Genomic DNA, 22,850 nt, shown 5'->3' with positions numbered 1-22,850 from the left:
AACTGGATCTTGGTGTTTATGGATGGATTATCGGTTTCTGATGCAGGTCATTTTATTTTTTAGATCGGTTTGAAAATGGCTGATAGATATAGATGTATTCAAAATGGCCGACTGGTGGCAGTTTTGTTTTAATAATACTGCTTCCAGAGCAATATTTCTCAATATGGTAAAGTACTCGTTTGATGATCAGATAAAAAATCTTCTGGATCCATACTTCTGACATGTTTATGTTCCAACTATATACTGTAAAATGACTAATTTTCACTGGGTTTCAATTTCACTGATTTCAGGCATATTCAGTGGGTTTTAAATTCACGGTTTTATCATTTAGATAATGTGTTCTGGGTTTTAATTTAGCGCATTTTACAGTGAATAATTAATCCCTTTACAGTATTTTAAATTTGATAACTGGGACTGTGTCATGCATGGCTTGTTTATTACATGTTGATGAGGAGACCCTCAGGGTTACAACTGCTATACATATGCATATGGCTGACGAATAAGCAACAGATTCAATAAGAGAGAAAAATAAACACAAAACCTTTATTGTAAAGACATTTCATAGTCTGTAAATTGCAATTTAAAGGAATCAGATGATACTGCCTGGCAGAACACTAGTCTCATGGTGGTGTATCAGAGAATTAGTAAGTACAATGGTAGTTGTCATATTGAGAAGACATCTTGAAATTGATATCAACATTTTCAAGTAAAATTATGGCTAATATATGAACTTTATTACCAGTGCCGGGAAAAACTGTTTTATGGCCAGCATATTGTGGACTCGCATTTCCCCAAAAATGGCAATGAGGGCACTGTATTCACCCTAGAATTAATTCAATATTTGCAAAACTGAAAAATCTTTTAGCCTCATTTCATTTGTTACCTCAAATCAAGAAGAGTAGTTACAAGTAGCCTTCTCCCTATTTTACCTTTAAAAATTCACTCAAAATCACTGTTGTACAGGACTTCTAGTATGCAAAAAAAAAACACACGAAAACTAGAACTAAATTTGAATAAATAAATAAATACAGGAAAAATGTTACATTTGTTACTAGTAATCGAAAAGCAGTAGTTTGTCTCAAAAGTTTTGGGGTAGCAAACTTGCTCACTGATTTGCCAACCATTTTGGTTTTAACCAAAGTAGATGAGCTACAATTTGAATATTATCTTTCCTCAAATGCTGATACTTGTGGCTTCTAATTACAGATTTTACAGTACTGCAGTGGTATGGATGCGACAAAAATCCCTAATGTTGAAAAACTAGTGGTTTTACATATCAAAGCCTCTTGTTAATTGCGTAAAAACACAAAAAAACAAAACATTTTCAGGGTTAAAAATAATAAATATTTCAGCATTTTAAGTCACAAAATCTGTATTGTGCATATACAACAACCGGGGATGGAACAGCTGGACTGTTCATTTAACATATTTTCGATTTTACATTTCTGAAAAGTCAAAATTCCCTCCAGATATGACGTGCCACTGACACAGGGATTTGCAACTAGTTATGCTAATTCACTAAAACTGACACAACAACAAAAAATTGTATAATGATATAGTGATCTTAAAAAAATATCTTACTATACTTTCAGAAAAATGAAAGAAATCAGTATTCACAACATTTTTGTTTGTGCATCAGGTCACCATCCCATCAGTGAATTACATGCATACCCAGACTACAGCGTACATTCAATTGGCATGTTCTGTCCTCGGTTGTAGTGTATTAACACTGGATGGATTTATTGCACTGTTAGTGAAATACAGTATTCTTTCAAAGTTGTTTGCTTTACAAAATGCATCATCTCAACTAGCAAATTTAAATACAAAAAGAAATAAAACAATTCTCAGATTTGATCTGTTACTGGTAGAATAGTGTTTGCTGCTTCAGACTCCTGATTTGGTAGACCCAAGTTCAAATACTACCTTAGGATGAACAGCAAAAAGACCCCTACCATGGGTGAGTGTGACACCGACTCAATGGGAAGGCAAATTTCACTGGCCGAGATTCATTCCCTAAAGGAATGCGACTTTGTGTCAGCACTATCACCTGCAATTTGCACATGAAAAAAAAAAAAAAAACAACGAGAGAGACAACAGATTGCAACTTACTACCTCTGATTATTAAACTAGATATATACATAATGACTTACATATTGAGATATACTGTCTCTCTAATGAAGTACTAGTGCATTTCCTGATTGTAATACTTTGTCTGAGCATACTAGGTACTAGATCTGTGTGATTCTACCTAGGTTCAGAGTAGTCTATATTCTTGGGGTGAAGCTACGTCACAAAATGTTCTACGTTGCTAAGACATGCACCACTGTACCATATTTTTCTATGGGATCTGCAAAAGCTGCTTTGGAACACCGGTCGAAGAACGGGTGAAAACAACTAAACTTGACTGAAATTTCTGAACGAGCAATGTTGCACAGGTAGATGTAATCTTGTTACACTGTTCAGGAGAGTCTCAACAACTCGGCCAAAGTACAGTTATTTGGACTGTTATTTTCACAGGTTGCAGTTGTCAGGCAGAGAAAATGTCTGGATGTTCGCTCCCGAGAATACATTCACCACAGATGATAATGGGGTATTTGTTTCTGCAGCTCCAAAATTTTATATTTTCTTGCAAAGAAAGCAAATGTCTTGAATACATGTACACTTCTGTAATTGATCTCGGGTGAACTTGTCATGTGCTCCATTGTCAATTGACCATACTTAGCAATTTTGTCAAGGTGAAAACATAGAGTTGTAGTAGAAAGCTTTCATTTTAAAGCTACTGATGATATCGTTGGATTCAATTATGTCTTTAAAATGAGATAACTAAGTAGCAAATCACACCAAATGTTCAATGAAACTAACTGCATGCGTTCAAGGCCAGTAGTACATGATAAGTCTATTAATTTAACAACATATTTAGCATTTTTAACGATTTAAAAGATTGTATCGAAAACAACATGATTTATACAAGTAGATTATAAACACACTCCAAAGTGTGCAATTATCTATTATAAGAAATGCTCAGATGGTTATCAGTTTTGCACTATGGAAGAAAACTTGTAACTCTGTGATATGTTGGGGGTGACTGAGGCTGTTGCAACACTATTTACTTCAGGAAGTGCATGTTCATCATCTTGGTTCAGAGTCTTCACTTTGACTACAATGTTGCAAAAGGACAATAAACTATTACAGAAGGATATGAATATTTAAGACATTTTCATTTGAAGTTTTCGGTATCGGATTGCTAATTCTCTCTTATAGAACATTGTATAATGTCAGGCTACAATTATGGTCCCAAGATTATGGCTGAGAAAGTTCAATTGTGACTCATTTACATATAATTCGGTTATTGGAGTAGGTTTAATAAACTTTTTTACATTTCAATCATTTCCCACTGTTGATCTGCGACTTCATTGCATATTGCCAAATGTAATCGTACATCGTCCTTTGCATGGACTAAACACTGTCCTGTTGCCGGGTGATACAGATGATTCCTACCCTGCAAAGTAAAACAATAAAACAACATTATAGAAATAGTTTTCCCACTGAGCTGTTACTCATATTTGGCATGTCTTGACCAAAACAATCACAGAAGACTAAAGTTCAACAACATCAATTATAATATACCATTGTCCATATGGACATAAAAAAATGATCGTTTCTGCAGTGTGAAGAACTCAAATCAGTGTGCAATCAACATTTCATATCTCTGTACTCCAAATTATCATTGCATTTGCAGAAAAAAATGAAAAAGTTTGAAAACACAGTGACTTACCACTTCATTTAATCTCCAGTTCTGTGATCCACCCGACCCATGACATTTCATTAATCGAGGAAATGCTTTACTATCTGTCTCAGGTGTGTCTAAACATAATGAATCTTTTAATAAAAATTCATGGCCTGTGGATTGAGACCAAATCTGAAAGAATAAAAAATTAAAGAAAGTTTAGAAAGAACTCCCTTGTACTGAGACTGTTGGAGACAAGTCTGTGCAATGTCACAGACCATCAATGTACCAGGTTGCAATATCCATGGAAAAGCTGGAAAATTATGAATTATTATGCAAATTAGGTAATTAATATGCACAGATTTTAGACAGAACTAATTAGGTCTGAGCATAGTTCTAGAGCATATATGTACAAGGTTTCATTGAAATGTAATGAGTATTACCGGTACTTGACATATCAGCAGAAAAGCCAAACATTTACTAATTAGGGAAATTAGGTAATTAATATGCATGGATATTAATTCAATATCAGGTCTGTGCATTGTCCTAGAGCATCTATGCACCAAGTTTCATTGTAATGTGATGATTAGTACTTGTGATATATCAGTGGAAAAGCCAAAAATTGACTAATCATTATGCAAATTAGGTATTTAGTAAGCACAAGGTTTTTACTCAAAAATAATCAGGTTTGCACATTGTCCCATTGTTCTATGCACCAAGTTTCTTCAAAATCCAATTAGTGGTTCTTTAGATATCAGTGAAACATTCATGGAACAGCTAAAAATTAGCTAATTATCATGCAAATTAGGTAATTAATATACTACTCTTTGTAATCTTGAAAGCTATACTCTAAATATAGTATTTTATCATCACAAAACCATTTAACTATGACCAAACATGACACATACTTTTGACAATTGTTTGAATTTACTAGCTTGCCCTAACATTAAGCAGATCTCTAAAAGCTGCTGCTATCATTATGTAAAAATGTTGTTGTGTGTAAATGAAGTACAGCTTTGATATATGCTTGGGAAAGGCATAATATTACATGAGACTGTCAGTTTTCATATCATACTTGTCTGACTTGGTGCTCCTTCTGAACTAAGTGCCCACCCACAATGTGTAGACCATGCTCGGGTGACTCCCCCCCCCCAAAAAAAACATGATTTTGTGATACATTATTCATGAGATAGAGACAATTGAACTCACCATTTGTTTGTCCTTATCTGAGCAATCATGAAGTACAACTAAAGTACCTTTTTGAGTAAAATCATTTTCTGAAGTCAAGCAGAGTCCTGTAAGCAGATGTACAATCTAAGGAAAGCAGAAAGATATGTCACATCATTCATTTAATATAATTTCTATTGTCAATAATATAATTTCTATTGTCACTAATATAACTTTTATTGTCACTAATATAATTTCTATTGTCACTAATATAATTTCTATTGTCACTAATATAACTTCTATTGTCACTAATATAATTTCTATTGTCACTAATATAATTTCTATTGTCACTAATATAACTTCTATTGTCACTAATATAATTTCTATTGTCACTAATATAACTTCTATTGTCACTAATATAATATCTATTGTCACTAATATAACTTCTATTGTTACTAATATAATTTCTATTGTCACTAATATAACTTCTATTGTCACTAATATAATATCTATTGTCACTAATATAATTTCTATTGTCACTAATATAATTTCTATTGTCACTAATATAACTTCTATTGTCACTAATATAATATCTATTGTCACTAATAGAACTTCTATTGTTACTAATATAATTTCTATTGTCACTAATATAACTTCTATTGTCACTAATATAATTTCTATTGTCACTAATATAATTTCTATTGTCACTAATATGATTTCCATTGTCACTAATGTAATTTCTATTGTCACTAATATAATGCTATTGTCACTAATATAATTTCTATTGTCACTAATATAATTTCTATTGTCACTAATATAACTTCTATTGTCACTAATATAACTTCTATTGTCACTAATATAATTTCTATTGTCACTAATATAATTTCTATTGTCAATAATATAATTTTTATTGTCACTACTATAATTTCTATTGTCACTAATATAATTTCTATTGTCACTAATAGAACTTCTATTGTCACTAATATAATTTCTATTGTCACTAATATGATTTCTATTGTCACTAATATGATTTCCATTGTCACTAATATAATTTCTATTGTCACTAATATAATGCTATTGTCACTAATATAATTTCTATTGTCACTAATATGATTTCTATTGTCACTAATATAATTTCTACTGTCACTAATATAACTTCTATTGTCACTAATATAATTTCTATTGTCAATAATATAATTTTTATTGTCACTACTATAATTTCTATTGTCACTACTATAATTTCTATTGCCACTACTATAATTTCTATTGTCACTAATATAATTTCTATTGTCACTAATATATCTTCTAATGTCACTAATATAATTTCCATTGTCACTAATATAATTTCTATTGTCCTAAAAGTTTAACCTTTGGAAAGACAAAGTCGACTTATGTTTCCATCCACAAGAAAAATATTTGTCTCTTAAATTGTCATTGCCAGAATAAATGTAACTGTTGCCAATAGGACTAGCCACTTTTTCAGTAAGGTTATTTCTATTTAACCACAAAAACTGGTCAACTTTTGTCACCTACCACAAAATAAACTTAATATTTAGTTTCCTTTATGACAAAATTGACGACTATTATTTTGGGTTCTGTCTTTGTGTGCATCCATGCAAGTCTGTTGGCATCCAAAACCATTTCCTTGGCATGCTTTGATTTATCACATTCAAAATTAACACAAAAACCATGTATGATGACTTATACATGAACTTTGATTATTGTTACGATTTGATCAAATATGGCTGACCAACAGCCATTTTTGTCCTCATATTTTTTAAGAAGCAGAGTTTGAAATTATAAATCTTATAAAATATTAGGTTTCAATTATAATAGCTCACAAGTGCCACAACTTGGCCCTAGTTTCTCAAAATTTAAAGAGATTCAACTAAATGTTGCCAAAAAAAACAAGGTAGCCAATAGAAAATTATGTCTATAATTAAGAATTATGGAAAAATACACAATCAAATAGAGAGCAATTATCAGAGTAGTGTATATAATACAAATACAATGTAGTTTCTCAAAATGCCAGCTATAGTTGAAGTAGCACACAGATGCATACAACACCTGGACAGTGGCCAACAAATACCGGGTATTCAGAATTCAGGCATTACAGCTGCCTGAGAATTATCCAGACAGTCAGTTAGCAAAATGACTTGCAGCTTTGCAAAACACTTTGGTCTTTGCCAATCTAGACTTATTGGCGCCACTTGAGTGACAGGCACGTGGTTTGGTATTACTATTTTATAGGGGTTGTCGGCATGGTGAATTGCAAGTATTATGTAGCGTGCGTTTACAGCAACCATTCTTTATTTTTTATAATTATATTGTAATTATTTTCTGTAATTTTGAAAATCACAAGTTGGGTGTTGTCTTTAATCTGTCGAAAAATGTCAACCCCTCGCTCATTTTAGTCAGTTGTACCTGTTACAAAAATGGACTAGACATAATAACGGTCGACAAAGTCCAGCAAACCGTTATAATAGAGTTTTCCACCTGTGTATCCATGATGTACTCTCCCATCTTGGTATAAAATCTGAATTTGGTACATAATGCACCAGTAATGTAAAAACAACTTTTAGTTTGGCCCAAAACTGTTGCGAAACTGCAGCACGTTCCGCTAAGGAAGTTTGAGCCTTCTCGCCAACGACGACTTCATTAATACCTGGGGTTACTCAACACTCGGGAGTTGTTTTGTAAATTGCGCTATGTCAGGTGGACTCAGATGATTATAACACTTTGAATGCATATACAACATATAACCTGTTAATATATGGTAACCAACGCGTGTCGTTTTGAAAACAGCATTTTACCCGCATCTTGCAAGATAATGGAATGATTCCAATTGTGGGCGTACCAATACAACGGCGACATCAAGTCTAGATTGGAAAAGACCAAAGTGTTTTGCAAAGTTCCAAGATATATTGCTAACTGACTGTCCGAATAATTCTCAGAACGGGTGTAATTAAAGATGGTGTTAACAATTTCCATACATAGCCAGAGTCAGTCAGGCAGGCAGACATACAATAACACACAGGAACAAAAATTATCAGAATCAACTTACCTGTCCTCTTTTGATAATTTCAGCTTTGACGGGCTGTCTTCGTTCAACATCCACAGGATACGAAACCTTCTGATTGGGTAATCTGATTTCTGGATAAACATTTTCTAAATACCACTTAAATGACTGGCACTGTAACCTTTCACGCAACGCTAACCGGCTACTTATATCCCCATAGTCTTTATTTCTGTTGTCTTTTTTAAGTTCAAAATAATGTTCCTGGGGGTTTTGAAAAAAAAAATTCATAATTTCATCTTCTGATGATGAAACCTGGTCTTGAAACAAATCAGTTTTAAGGAAGTATTAGACCTTTGCATAACAAAAAGACAAAAAACTTGTTTTAAGACAATCGCATTGTAGTCTTGTTTTCAGCTGAATTGTTTAATTCATCCATAAAAGCAGTATACACGGCAACACTTACAGTAGTTTTTGTAATTCAGTGTAGCGTGCAAAGTAGCAATAGGCATTGTGTTTGATGTGTGCATACCTTGTACTCATCCATCCAGACATGTGCAACACGTAATGAATTTTTAGACATTGTATCTTCACCATTAGGTGAACCATAAGGTCGACGTTTTCTAAAAACATGCCCCACTCGGGAGCATGGAATAATTTCCAAAGTACCACCACACTGCCATATCTAGATCAATCAAAAAAGAAACAGAGATTTGACAACATATCAATTGAAAAGACATACTTACATTGGTATTATTACTGGTACTTATTTATTACTGCATTTTGAGAGAAACCAGGAAACGACATCAATTATGATTACCGGGGGTATATGTGCATCATCATTTGTTTAGCACCAGTTAATACCAATTGATCAAATTTTTTTCAGCAATACACACCCTGAAATTTCTGAAAATGTCTAGATATTATGAAAGCTTTTTTATTTATATATAATCCCGTATTTTCTTTTAGGTTTACACAGGGGATTATAGTGCCAGAGTTTTGTAATTTAGCTGTAGGCGAGGACTGATGCTACACTGGTGGTAATCATGAGTACCTACGTACACTGCGATACACAAAATGCAATTTGCTAATATATTATCATGTAATAACCTTTCAATGAACTTTAATATAAAAATTTATTAATTATGATTGTTTTTTTGTTTTTAATAAAATAAAATATACTATAAATATACCCAATTGGCAAAGCTTGAAAATCCCATTTTTAAGAGGCCCTACAATAGGTCTTAACCCTTGACAAGTTTCTCACATTTTTTGCTTGGATCCATAGATCCATGACTCAGCAAGGGTCACTGTACTGGTATTTAATCCAACTCGCTAGGATTTTTTTTAAATTTCAACTCATTGTCTGTGTATTTTTGATCTGTTCTGTATTACATTATACATGTGATAAATTAGCTTAGCAGATTACACAAGTATGTCATTAAGATGAGTGAAACAGATCAAAATCTACTGTTGCGCATCAACCTCTGGTCATTAAGCATAAGTACAAAGAAGCATTCAAGCATTTCATCTCCAAACAGGTTGTACTATACATGACCCAAAACGAGAGTTCAAAGATCCAAGGAGCAAGACATTGAGAACTTAATTTAAATGGAAAAAGAAAGATCAAGCGTACACATAGCAACAAGATAAATTCTCAATGGCAGTGAAAAAATAAAACACATAACTTACTCTGAAAGAAATTTCCAAGTTTTCTCCACCCCATATATCCATACCATCATCATATTCACCCAGTTCATGAAAATACTTTCTATCCATAGCAAACAAACCCCCAGCCATGGTAGGTGACCTACAACAGTTAAAAAGCAGTATGATTAATAATAATCAGAGATCAGATGAGTTCACATGGATGGTGTAATTGGTATTGTATATCTTCACATAGATAGTGTAATTAGTATTGTATATCTTCACATAGATAGTGTAATTAGTATTGTGAATCTTCACATAGATAGTGTAATTAGTATTGTGAATCTTCACATAGATAGTGTAATTAGTATTGTGAATCTTCACATAGATAGTGTAATTAGTATTGTATATCTTCACATAGATAGTGTAATTAGTATTGTGAATCTTCACATAGATAGTGTAATTAGTATTGTATATCTTCACATAGATAGTGTAATTAGTATTGTGAATCTCCACATGGATGGTGTAATTAGTATTGTGAATCTTCACATGGATGGTGTAATTAGTATTGTATATTTTCACATGGATAGTTTAATTAGAATTGTATATCTTCACATGGATGGTGTAATTGGTATTGTATATCTTCACATAGATAGTGTAATTAGTATTGTATATCTTCACATAGATAGTGTAATAGTATTGTGAATCTTCACATAGATAGTGTAATTAGTACTGTGAATCTTCACATAGATAGTGTAATTAGTATTGTGAATCTTCACATGGATGGTGTAATTAGTATTGTATATTTTCACATGGATGATGTAATAAGTATTGTATATTTTCACATGAATGATGTAATTAGTATTGTATATTTTCACATGGATGGTGTAATTAGTATTGTATATCTTCACATGGATGGTGTAATTAGTATTGTATATCTTCACATGGATGGTGTAATTAGTATTGTATATATTCACATGGATGGTGTAATTACTAGTATTGGATATTTTCACATGGATGGTGTAATTACTAGTATTGGATATTTTCACATGGATGGTGTAATTAGTATTGTATATTTTCACGTGGATGGTGTAATTAGTATTGTATATTTTCACATGGATGATGTAATAAGTATTGTATATTTTCACATGGATGGTGTAATTAGTATTGTATCTTTTCACATGGATGATGTAATTAGTATTGTGAATCTTCACATGGATGGTGTAATTAGTATTGTATATTTTCACATGGATGATGTAATTAGTATTGTATATCTTCACATGGATGGTGTAATTAGTATTGTATATTTTCACATGGATGGTGTAATTACTAGTATTGGATATTTTCACATGGATGGTGTAATTACTAGTATTGTATATTTTCACATGGATGGTGTAATTAGTATTGTATATTTTCACATGAATGATGTAATTAGTATTGTATATCTTCACATGGATGGTGTAATTAGTATTGTATATCTTCACATGGATGATGTAATTAGTATTGTATATTTTCACATGGATGGTGTAATTACTAGTATTGGATATTTTCACATGGATGGTGTAATTACTAGTATTGTATATTTTCACATGGATAGTGTAATTAGTATTGTATATCTTCACATGGATAGTATTGTATATCTTTACATGGATAGTGTAATTAGTATTGTATATCTTTACATAGATGGTGTAATTAGTATTGTATATTTTCACATGGATGTGTAATTAGTATTGTATATACATTGTATTCACATGGGTGGTGTAATTAGTATTGTATATCTTTACATAGATGGTGTAATTAGTATTGTATATTTTCACATGGATGTGTAATTAGTATTGTATATACATTGTATTCACATGGGTGGTGTAATTAGTCATCTTCGCATGGGTGATGTAATTAGTAATTTTCGCATGGGTGATGTAATTAGTAATCTTCGCATGGGTGGTGTAATTAGTAATCTTCGCATGGGTGGTGTAATTCGTAATCTTCGCATGGGTGATGTAATTAGTAATCTTCGCATGGGTGGTGTAATTAGTAATCTTCGCATGGGTGATGTAATTAGTAATCTTCGCATGGGTGGTGTAATTAGTAATCTTCGCATGGATGGTGTAATTAGTAATCTTCGCATGGGTGATGTAATTAGTAATCTTCGCATGGGTGATGTAATTAGTAATCTTCGCATGGGTGATGTAATTAGTAATCTTTGCATAGGTGATGTAATTAGTAATCTTCACATGGGTGATGTAATAAGTATTGTATATTTTCACATGAATGATGTAATTAGTATTGTATATCTTCACATGGATGGTGTAATTAGTATTGTATATCTTCAAATGGATGATGTAATTAGTATTGTATATTTTCACATGAATGGTGTAATTACTAGTATTGTATATTTTCACATGGATGGTGTAATTACTAGTATTGTATATTTTCACATGGATAGTGTAATTAGTAATGTATATATTCACATGGATGGTGTAATTAGTATTGTATATTTTCACATGAATGATGTAATTAGTATTGTATATCTTCACATGGATGGTGTAATTAGTATTGTATATCTTCACATGGATGATGTAATTAGTATTGGATATTTTCACATGGATGGTGTAATTACTAGTATTGGATATTTTCACATGGATGGTGTAATTACTAGTATTGTATATTTTCACATGGATGGTGTAATTAGTATTGTATATCTTCACATGGATAGTGTAAATAGTATTGTATATCTTTACATGGATAGTGTAATTAGTATTGTATATCTTTACATAGATGGTGTAATTAGTATTGTATATTTTCACATGGATGTGTAATTAGTATTGTATATACATTGTATTCACATGGGTGGTGTAATTAGTATTGTATATTTTCACATGGATGTGTAATTAGTATTGTATATACATTGTATTCACAAGGGTGGTGTAATTAGTAATCTTCGCATGGGTGATGTAATTAGTAATCTTCGCATGGGTGATGTAATTAGTAATCTTTGCATGGGTGGTGTAATTAATAATCTTCACATGGGTGATGTAATTAGTCATCTTCGCATGGGTGGTGTAATTAGTAATCTTCGCATGGATGGTGTAATTAGTAATCTTCGCATGGGTGATGTAATTAGTAATCTTCGCATGGGTGATGTAATTAGTAATCTTTGCATGGGTGGTGTAATTAGTAATCTTCGCATGGGTGGTGTAATTAGTAATCTTTGCATGGGTGATGTAATTAGTAATCTTTGCATAGGTGATGTAATTAGTAATCTTCGCATGGGTGGTGTAATTAGTAATCTTTGCATGGGTGGTGTTATTAGTACTTTGTATATTTACATGGTTAATTTAGTATCACATATAATCAGAATTGTATATTCACATGGATGGTGTATTTAGAAATGTATGTATGTGTGATGATTTGAGGCTATGACATAAGTTTAGTTATTTGCATAATGATATTGATACATTGTATGGAACATCTTGTGAATACTTAGGCTCAGTTCCAGGCATAGCAGTTGAGTAATAAACATCTTAGTTACAAGTGCGTTATTCTCCTCCCAGATTTGGTGACCAATACTCACTTGGTTCACTCTACCTTGGGCAGTCAGTTCTCAGTATGATATTTTAGAAATATACATGTTCACAAAGTGCGAAGTGTTAAATGAAACTGACAAGAATGCAATACAAGCCAATTATATTTTGAATGAAAACAGACAGCATAGGTAGTAAGAGAACTCAAGGCATACGCACCTTACTGGTTTGATATAATCTTCTTTGCCTTTAAACTGACTGCTTGGAATGGTATCCCATTTAAAATGTAGTCCCCAGTTAAAACCACCGCGAACCAGCGGTGACTGTTGATACTCAAATGTATCAGCATTTATAATATCAATAATGGGACACACTACGGTGTGTGGATCAAATTTGATACGCTCTAATAAGGGCTCTAACCACTGTGTGCTAACCTGAAAGAGAACATAATGATTTCAGAGGTGCATTTAATTTTTGATGTGTAAAATAAGAGGGATCTTACAAAAGACACTGACTCCCTGCCTAAAGAGCCACAGTAATCTGTATCACTAACTTATGAAATTGTTCTCCAGTAAATTTAATGCATAATGCAACATAAAAAAATGTCATTATGCTTAAACAAAGCATCCATATATTTGTTTCCATGAAATTTTTTTGAGTAAAGTAATTTTCATGAGTAATTTATTTTCACAGATTCAGCACAAGCTACATGCAGACCAGTGGGAAAAAAAATTCCTATACCATCTTTTAGCATACATGATTTTTGGACACTTTTTCTGCATAGTAATTTTAACTTTTTCACCACCAGACTTCCTCACCCAAATTATTCTGCACTTTTTTGTTTATATTCTTCAATATTTCTGGAAATGAACCCTAATTTTGGAGCCAACAGACAAAATTTGTGTCAATTTTCAGTTTTTACTTAAAAAATTTGGCTATTTTTGTCCCAATCTTCTGAAGTAACGTGCAGACTATATATACAGGACTATATTGTGATTTGTGATAAAAAGAGGGAACTGGTGGTGATCACCAATCACACAAAATTGTGTGATTCATCAGTGCAGCAAAATTTGTAAAAATAATTTCTAAATGAAGAATAAAGTATTTTACTAAGTGATTTGAAATGATAAATGAAGATTAGTGCTAGAACATGCAAAGTTCACTAAAATGATATTGTGATACACCAAGGCTTATTCAGAACAAGAAAATATGTATACGTACCTCACAATGGCTGTCAAGAAACATCACTACATCACCAGTAGCTGCAGCAGCCCCTATCATACGAGCTCTAATCAAACCTTCTCTTTTTTTGTTGTGAATAATTTTTACAATTTGAAATAAATTAGTTTTTATAAAATCATCTAAATAATCTTTTAAATATGCTGAAAAGAAAAAAAAACAGAAAAAAGAAAGTTATTTTTATTCTATATTTCATTATTTATTAAACATGTATAAAATATTTTACTTGGTGAGACAAGTTTTTAAAAATTTATAAATTTGATATCTAATATTTGTCATAAACTTGTGTATAAATTGTGTAAAGATAGATTTCCAGAATTTTGATGATTTTTTTTGGTTTTAAAAAAGATGCAATTTGGCTATTTTGAATTGCATCATAAAATATGTGCGACTTGATTTATGAAATATGTGTGAAGTTTGAAAATTATTGATCAAGGCATGTCAGAGTTTTGGACTCTGGAACAACATTTATCAAAAAAATGAACACCAGTCAGCTTTTTTAAATCTAATCTATGATTTGATCCATCATGAAAACCTCATATTAACACATTAAGTAGTAAATAATGATGTACACTGCTGACACCTTTAACATATGAATCTCTTGAAACTTTGCTAAGTTAGTAGAATTTGAAAGCCTGTAGAAAAAAAAGTGGTACCCAAATTACATTGTGTACCTAGTTTTTGAATTATGAACTTAATTTTACATGTATGTATTTTGACCAACTTTCAATTCATCACTGGATTAGAATTCAACACTATGTGTAAAGCAAAAACTCACTTTCCATGGAAACAAGTTTAGGTACCTTAGGTAAGTTTAGGTTGTTCTTTGTCATGTATTTGATGACATTTTCACTAACTTATTATCATTATTTTGTAATGCTTTTAAGTTATATAGCCACATCCATCTTCAGAAATAGTTTTCAAAATATGTGCCCAACAGCTTGGTCAGACAAAACACCACAACTTTTTTCCAGCCCCTGACCATTTCCACGTGAAACGCAAGGGTTCAAAGTACATTATGCCAACTACATGTACAACAAAGTGCTTTGATTGATATGAAAAAAAAAAGAAGCCAAGGCCACTTGATACATTGTGCCAACTAATCCAATATGATGCCTCTTTGATGCACATACATTTTTTGTGACGCAACTACTTATGATCACCACAACTGAATCCCTCACGCCGACCCCCGTAATGTCATTGAAACAACAGACAATTACACATTGAAAAAGTTAAAATATATATTTTACTTTAGGTAATGAAATTTGCAAGTTGGTGAAAGAAAGGCCCTGGGCTTTATCACTTCGGCATTTATTGAGGATTTTGACACACTCAATCAGTCAAAAGAATAGACTCTCCAAAACAAAGCCATGAAAGCAAAGCCAATATTTGCATATACTTACTTGATGAGCTGTAGTCATCAACTAAAATAATTTCATGTAATAAATTAGCAGGTGATCTGTCAATAACACTATATACAGTACGTAGTAAAGTTGACCAGGCTTCATTAAAAAAACATATTACCACACTGGTACTTGGTAAATTATTTGAGTATACTTGATAGGCACATCTAAACAAAATAAAACAAAGTGTTATGTATTATATAAATCATAGTAATGTGATGGTTACGACGTATAAACACGAGTGTAAAACAAAACGTTTTTATTTCTGTGGTTTGATCTTTTTGCCAGCTAAATACTAATGCATGTAGAACCTATACTATATCACAACATACTGTAAAATGACTAATTTTCACTGGGTTTGAATTTCACTGTATTCAGGCATATTCAGTGGGTTTTAAATTCATGGTTTTAGATAATGTGTTGTATGCTAAATTTTACATATTCACTGGGTTTTAATTAGCATTTTCCAGTCAGTGAAATAAACAAAATTAAACCCCGGTGAATAATTAACCCTTTACGGTAACCAGATTTTGGTAAACAAATAACCATGGTAATTCTAAATTGTTCATTGACCAATCCAAGATAGAAGAAGTACAGGAATTACAATTACGCTAGCAAGTTTGTAAATTGGCTGCCCCAATACTTCTGAGCTGTAATTATCTTGGTCTGAAATCATAGATACTATCTAAAACTTTGCTCATTTTGTCTATCACTAGAAAGTGTCTGTCATTTAAGTGGTAAAATCAATACGAGAACAATGTCAAAGCATTACATATAATATAAGTTGGTGACAATGCCAGCAGAAACATAGTTACCAACATCAGGTAAATAACAATAAAATTTGTTCACAGGAGACAATACAAATGATGAATGACTTACAATCCATTCCTGGTGTCTGGTAATCCTCTATGAAAACCGATTCTGTCACTGATTAACTGATTGAAAGCGTGTTGTTGGTATCCTTCATCACGTAGAATCTGGTCTTCAGTGTTTTTCACAATACCCAGTTCTGGATTTAATGCTAGGTTTTTTCGAATTGTATTGTCTTCCTTCTTTTCTTCCTTAACAATGTCTGGCTGTCTGTTATTCCGCACAACCTCATTGGCCCAGTTATTTAGACTATTTTTTCGAACAGTATCGTCTGGTTCGTATTTATCGCGTACAAAAGGTCTGTTATTGTCTTTGTCATAGTCTTGCCGCGACGGATACCGTGGAATGAATTTTTTATAACTGCGTTCAGTTTCAAATGAGCGTGCTTCACTTGGGATGTTATCGTTAATGTCAATTTCATTGAAATACAGGTATATTATGATAGCCCATGTGATTGTAGATAAGACACAACCATAACAAAAATAACGCAGTGTATGGCTACCCATTGTATCTCACATTGTGACAATTGTAGTCTTAGCTTCATAACATCTATAATCTGAAAGAGAAACAAAAAAATAGATTACATACATGTAAGCAACAAGTTGTGAGTAACTCACGAAGTGTGATAGTCATACCAAGTTGGACTGAGATCACAAAATAAGCCTGTACATCACAAAATAAGCTGATATAAATCTACTGTTTGTCTAAACACAGAAGGTCAGAGATAGTGTCATGAAATGACAAACTAAGATAGCATCAATCAAACTAGTTTTCGAGAAGATGTTGAAAATAGCATTTTTAACAAAAAATGGCAAAAATAGAATTGAAGTTATCACAAAATAAACAAAACTGAAAGTGGTTAATTCAAGATGCAGATGATATACAAAAGCAATCAGTCGTATTCACCAATTAGAAGTCAAGATTAGGATTTTTTAAATAACAATTACATGAATATCTACAGTTATCTTCACAAAATTAAACAAATCTGACAGAGGTCTTCCCCAAAGGTATCTGCATACTAGTTCCAAGGGTTCTTCCAGACAGGGGCCCAGCACCCCGATACACCTTGGGCTTGTGCCATCTTACCGAACCGGGAACAGACAGTAGATTATGATCAGTTACAACAAATATAGAGTGTTACCAATAGTAGCTTTCTCTTAACATTTTTTTTTTTTCTAGAAAGCCCTGAGTTCAGTACGTAGCATAACTCAAAAATCATTGCATGCCGGACTAAAGCAACAAACTTTGCAGACGTGATATACTAGTATGGGTTAGATAGAGCATAGGCCTCTTTTCTAAGGTCTATGGATAGAGTGAGTAAGTTGGGTGTACCTGACTTAGGTCACTCAGGTCAAGGTTGTACGATTTTCTGTCATATATCACACAACTTGGTATAGAATATCTTGGTTGTAGCATTATCAGTTATATTGTATTTGGTACATATTGAAACATTAAATGAAATATAGAATAAAATATTTTTATTCTATTTTTCAGATGTAGTTATGAAATATTAGTTGCGTTTTAAGTATAATATAATTCATAAAATATTCTTTAGCTGCAATCACTATTTGAAAGAATATTTCAAAATTACAGCAAAGCACTAAAATAAGAAAATATTAGGTTGAAGTTTAAGGTTGAAGGTTATAGCACATTAAAGTGGCATTGTCATTAAAATTGCTCACACACCACTTATTTTTATTACCTCCTCTATAGAATGAGTTGGTCATAATCTCCTTCAACATTTAGCCAAGAATAATTTCAATTATCATTTCAGCTGAAGCAAACTGTATAAAACTTCAAATCATTAAATACAAAATATTTCATCTTTATTCTGACAAATAATTTTTTTTTTACAATTGTAGATCACAATACCGTATGTTGCATTGTCTTGTAGTTCAGTTGGAAAATCAAATTATTGCTGCTGCCTTTCAAAATGCCAAAAAACTACATGTACATGGTAACTGATACACAAGAAGATTTTATAATTCCTTTTAAAGTAGAAGGCTAGATGCCTATGATCAACATTCTCAAAAATTATGAGTAGGTTTCTATCTTATACACAGGGAGCCCAGGAACTATGATCAACTGTACGCATGTGGGGGGTATCGGATGGTATCTAGTGTAAGAAATAGACAAGGGATGAAGGCTCTAGCCAGCTCACATTTTTTAAACTTGAAAAAACAGTAAAAAAAAAATTAAAAAAATCTAAAAAAAATACCAGGTTGAAGAATATTAGTTGCTCGGCACAATTGGAAGAAAGGCCTGTTTTTTTACGAACCAATCACAAGACTGGTTACGAACCAGTTGAGAGAGGCTAACTGAGTCGTAACCAGTCTATGATTGGTTGTTGACACATTTTAAACAGGCCACGCCTCCAACTGTGCTGTGCGTTCTGGCAAACCGTAATAAAAAATTAATCTGCAAAAAAAAATTTGAAAACAAAATTCTATATTTATTAAAACAGAGCAAACATCTTTGATATAGGCAAGCAAAACAATTGCTTACATTAACATCATCCATGAAAAAATAGCCTAGCTTAAAGCTAGGTGATAGAAAACAAAAATTCAGTTTTTTTCATTGACATCTCCCTTCACAGATTTTTTAATGGTTGATCCCTAAACCCCCTGCAGTTCAGTGTAACATATTTTAGTGAAGGTTAGTAGAATTAAAATGCTAACCTTTGACAACCTGACAACCACTCAACATGTACTGGTGATGTAAGGAAGAAAAAAAAATAATACAATAAAATAATGACCAGACAAAAATATGTAAATACATGTAGTATCGGACTTTAAGTAAACTAAACCCCAGCACTCGCATGACAGCTCACTGTATTCAGTGGGAAAAGGCTAATGAAAAACAGGTGTTGTGCAGATTTCATGGCTGGCTAGACAGAGCACAGTGGCATATGTAAAAACAAGGACATACTATATTCACTCTATTATAAATGCATCTCCACTAGAAGGGCACTTAAAACCAAAAATTAGATTTCTTGTATGCCTGAACAATTAAATGAAGCTTTTTTCACACTAGACATGCTTCTGCGTTTTACATAAGCGTTGGCGCTATAAACACGTAATGGAGCAAACTTTATATACAAAAACATGTATGTAGAAAGAAAATTGAGCAGATTTTTTAATTTCTTCTAATTTAAATAGGAATTGCAGCAATGAATTCCCGAAATCATAACTCTTCTTGAACTTGATTATTCTTGATATTTTGCTAAATTGTACCAATTAGGTTTCCGTTAAAGCGCTATATAGTTATGAACTGGATATTACTGGTATGACATATTTACAGTCCTTTTTATAAGACATTTTTTTCAACACACCCCTATACACCACACATGTTACATTTATAAAGTAGCCCCAGAAGCATAATACTGTTAATGAAAGCTGACCTCTGAATACTTCTTAGTAAAATGTATAGAAAATGGTAGTAGTTAATTATAGTCCTTTGTATTTATTCAATATAACCAGATGTTGAGAACTAACTTTTTCTATATATTATAAGTATCAATTCTCGCAGCTTTCACCAATTTTGTACATGTTATTTTTGTTGGCAGGTGGTGGGGTGGCACTGAATTAACTTGCTCATATTTTCACCAATTTAGAAAAGTAAAATAGTAAAGAGTTCATTCTGTGTAAGATATATATATAGCCAACATCCTAAGACAACAGAGAGAATTGTGCCTTCAGCCTATTTTTCACCTACAGCCCAAATACAATCATGATTTTTTTTTCCCTGTTCTTTTCGAGGGGGACGCTGTGGAATGCGACCATATGTACAGGGGCTGAACACACTAATACACTGTTGTAATAGTGTGATTCAGTGCATTTGAGTACAATCTCATGACAGTTATACTGCTATTTGTTTTTAACAAAATACCTACAGCTAAACATGTGTATATGCAAAGTCCCTGCAGGCCACAAAAATGTTACCCCATATGGATAGTATACTGTGTCCATATGTCACCACAGAAGCCATAAAAATGTTACCTACTCCATATACATTGCATAAAGTAATATAAAGAATTATAGTCTTTTTACTTCCCTTAATTACATGAATGAGGCGTATTATTCATCAATGGTTTAATTCCACTTATTTTGCTGACATACATTTAAAAAAAAACTGAATATACAAACTTAAAAAATTATGTACTGTTTCCTTTATAAACTAAAACTCTATGTATCATGATGATGTTTATGCAAAATCGAATCTGCTGAATTTAAACCCAATTTTTTTTTCTCCTTATGTATTGTTTAGTTAGTAATCAGAATGTTTGAAAATAATACCATTGTTTTCACTCAGAGCCATGGATGTTTTTTTATGAAAATTTATAAAACATTTATTTTCGGAAATCATTGTGCCAACTTCTTTAAATTCAAAGAAGTTGTTTTCATTGGTTGAAGAATGCCTTTGGTGAAGTCCATTACCGTGGGTCCTTATTTCTTCAATAACTGAATTGAGATTGGCTTATTTATACTAGATCTGTAACCCTTTTGAAAGCCCAAGCCAATTTTGGCACCCAAAAATAATCACATGTTTGCTACAATTGTTGTATCTTAACTGGGTACCTAGCTACCATATCACTGGTAATAATTTTATTTGCACCATCAATTTGATTTTGTGCTAGAAAATAGTAAAACAACAACAAATTTACTTAGTATGTCCTACAGGTGGCATGACTTCCAATTTTAAAAATCTATGTACATATACAAATATAACTTTGCTGTATTTACGTACACAGTCACAGACAGATTATTCACTCCATGATTACAAGTCATTTTAGTAAACACTGAAAAAAAGATGTCAAATGTCAAATTTGTGTGCACTAAATACTAGTATACCTTATTTAAATATTGTCTAACATAACTAATCTATTTATTTACTTCTATTATAAAAGCGTTGGCTCTGAGTGCCAAGAAAGTAAATTTTGCCAGTGTTCACAAATTTTAAACCCACAAAGTGTTTTCATAACTTTTCCGAAATAGGCAATTCTGTCAACATGTATTTGGTCCAAAATTACAAAAAAAAAATACAAAAATACATAAAAACAGGCAAGATGCAGTACCAACATTTTGGTGAGAAAAATGATGACACTCAACGGGTTAAGTAAAGAAGACATTCTATTCCTACTACAGTTTTGAATTGCTCTCTGATTTTTCCACTGTTAACGAACATTAAAAACAAACTTTGTGAAGGAAAAGCTATATACATATACATATAATAATGTAATTTTCAAAAATTTCAGTAAATCTTTTTAAAATTCTACATTTTTTTCTCCAGGCAGATGCATGGGAAAGTGTTAATACCATACCAGACTTATGATTTAACGTTTGTGTACTAAGGTTTTTATGTGGCGGGTTTCAGATAAACACAGCATTAAAAGTCTGTTTGTTCCTGCAACTACACTGTATACATAATATGATGACGCATGTCATAACAAACCGATCATCTTGTCTTCTCGCATTCCAAACATACTACGATAGTACTTTTTGAAACACAAATCCCAAAGCGTTGCAACCGTGTTGACAATCAAAAATAAATACGCTAAAACACAATTAAGCGTTATGGTTTAAATTAGTTCAAATCGCTATTCGAAAAAAATATTCGTTTGACTTCGACCGTCTCACAACTCATACAGTGTTGTTTACAATATCCGGACAGTCATCCGAACCGCGTCATCAACATTTTCACTTCTGTCATGTGGGAAAAAACCGGCCCGGTGCGGTAAAAGTAAACAGAGAGAAAGACGTGAAAGTAATGAAAATGATGCTCAAAAATATAGTCAGCTATGTTTGGGAAGATACAACATGGCCATATTTTATAGATAAAATGACGAAAATAGAATACAACACTAATTAACAGGAAATACGTACCTCGACGTTTTCTCACGATCTACTTGCCGCCATGTTTGAGGTTATTTCTAAATATGCGGGAAGAACCATTCAGCAAAAGGGGTATCTGGTTGACCATGGAGGGACAGGTTACGTGCTTGTCTACAAATGCTATGAACTGTTCTAATAATAACACATCATATACTAAATCAACGAACATAATAACATAGGAATTACTAAACTCAATTTAACAACCGCGACTCGATGTAGATGGAATAAAAATATTTTTCCTTTCAGATCTCACCGCGCATTAAATTGTATCTGCTCCATGCCACACCGACCAACGAGAAACGGTTTCAGCATGACGCCCTGTTCAAGCCCACGTTTGTATAACCATATTTGGGTACTGACGTAACG

General features: G+C 32.4%; 1 protein-coding gene across 1 annotated transcript; it reads right to left on the bottom strand.

Moving 5' to 3' along the window:
• Nucleotides 1-516: 516 nt before the first annotated feature.
• Nucleotides 517-22,582, bottom strand: LOC100372812 (polypeptide N-acetylgalactosaminyltransferase 11-like). Its single transcript, XM_002732781.4, has 11 exons — nt 22,476-22,582; nt 16,603-17,149; nt 15,724-15,890; nt 14,303-14,463; nt 13,301-13,515; nt 9,603-9,720; nt 8,443-8,595; nt 7,959-8,174; nt 4,937-5,041; nt 3,776-3,919; nt 517-3,499 (listed from the first exon to the last, which is right to left on the bottom strand). Exons 2-11 carry the CDS (start codon nt 17,097-17,099, stop codon nt 3,374-3,376), a joined length of 1,902 nt encoding a protein of 633 aa, XP_002732827.2. The 5' UTR covers nt 17,100-17,149; nt 22,476-22,582; the 3' UTR covers nt 517-3,373.
• Between the last annotated feature and the right edge of the window lie 268 nt (nt 22,583-22,850).

The sequence above is a fragment of the Saccoglossus kowalevskii genome, chromosome 7 (assembly GCF_978046115.1).
Source record: "Saccoglossus kowalevskii chromosome 7, keSacKowa6.1, whole genome shotgun sequence".
In the NCBI taxonomy this organism is placed as follows: domain Eukaryota; kingdom Metazoa; phylum Hemichordata; class Enteropneusta; family Harrimaniidae; genus Saccoglossus; species Saccoglossus kowalevskii.
Note: the sequence above shows the minus strand (reverse complement) of the source record. Positions and strands in the feature narration are given on the sequence as shown.

Coding starts and splice junctions, on each gene's coding strand:
- LOC100372812 (XM_002732781.4), bottom strand. CDS start 17,099: ATGGGTAGCCATACACTGCGTTATTTTTGTTATGGTTGTGTCTTATCT. Junction 8,175..8,442: donor TCTGGATGGATGAGTACAAG/GTATGCACACAT, acceptor CAAAACCCCCAG/GAACATTATTTTGAACTTAA. Junction 3,920..4,936: donor CAGATAAGGACAAACAAATG/GTGAGTTCAATT, acceptor TTATTCTTTCAG/ATTTGGTCTCAATCCACAGG.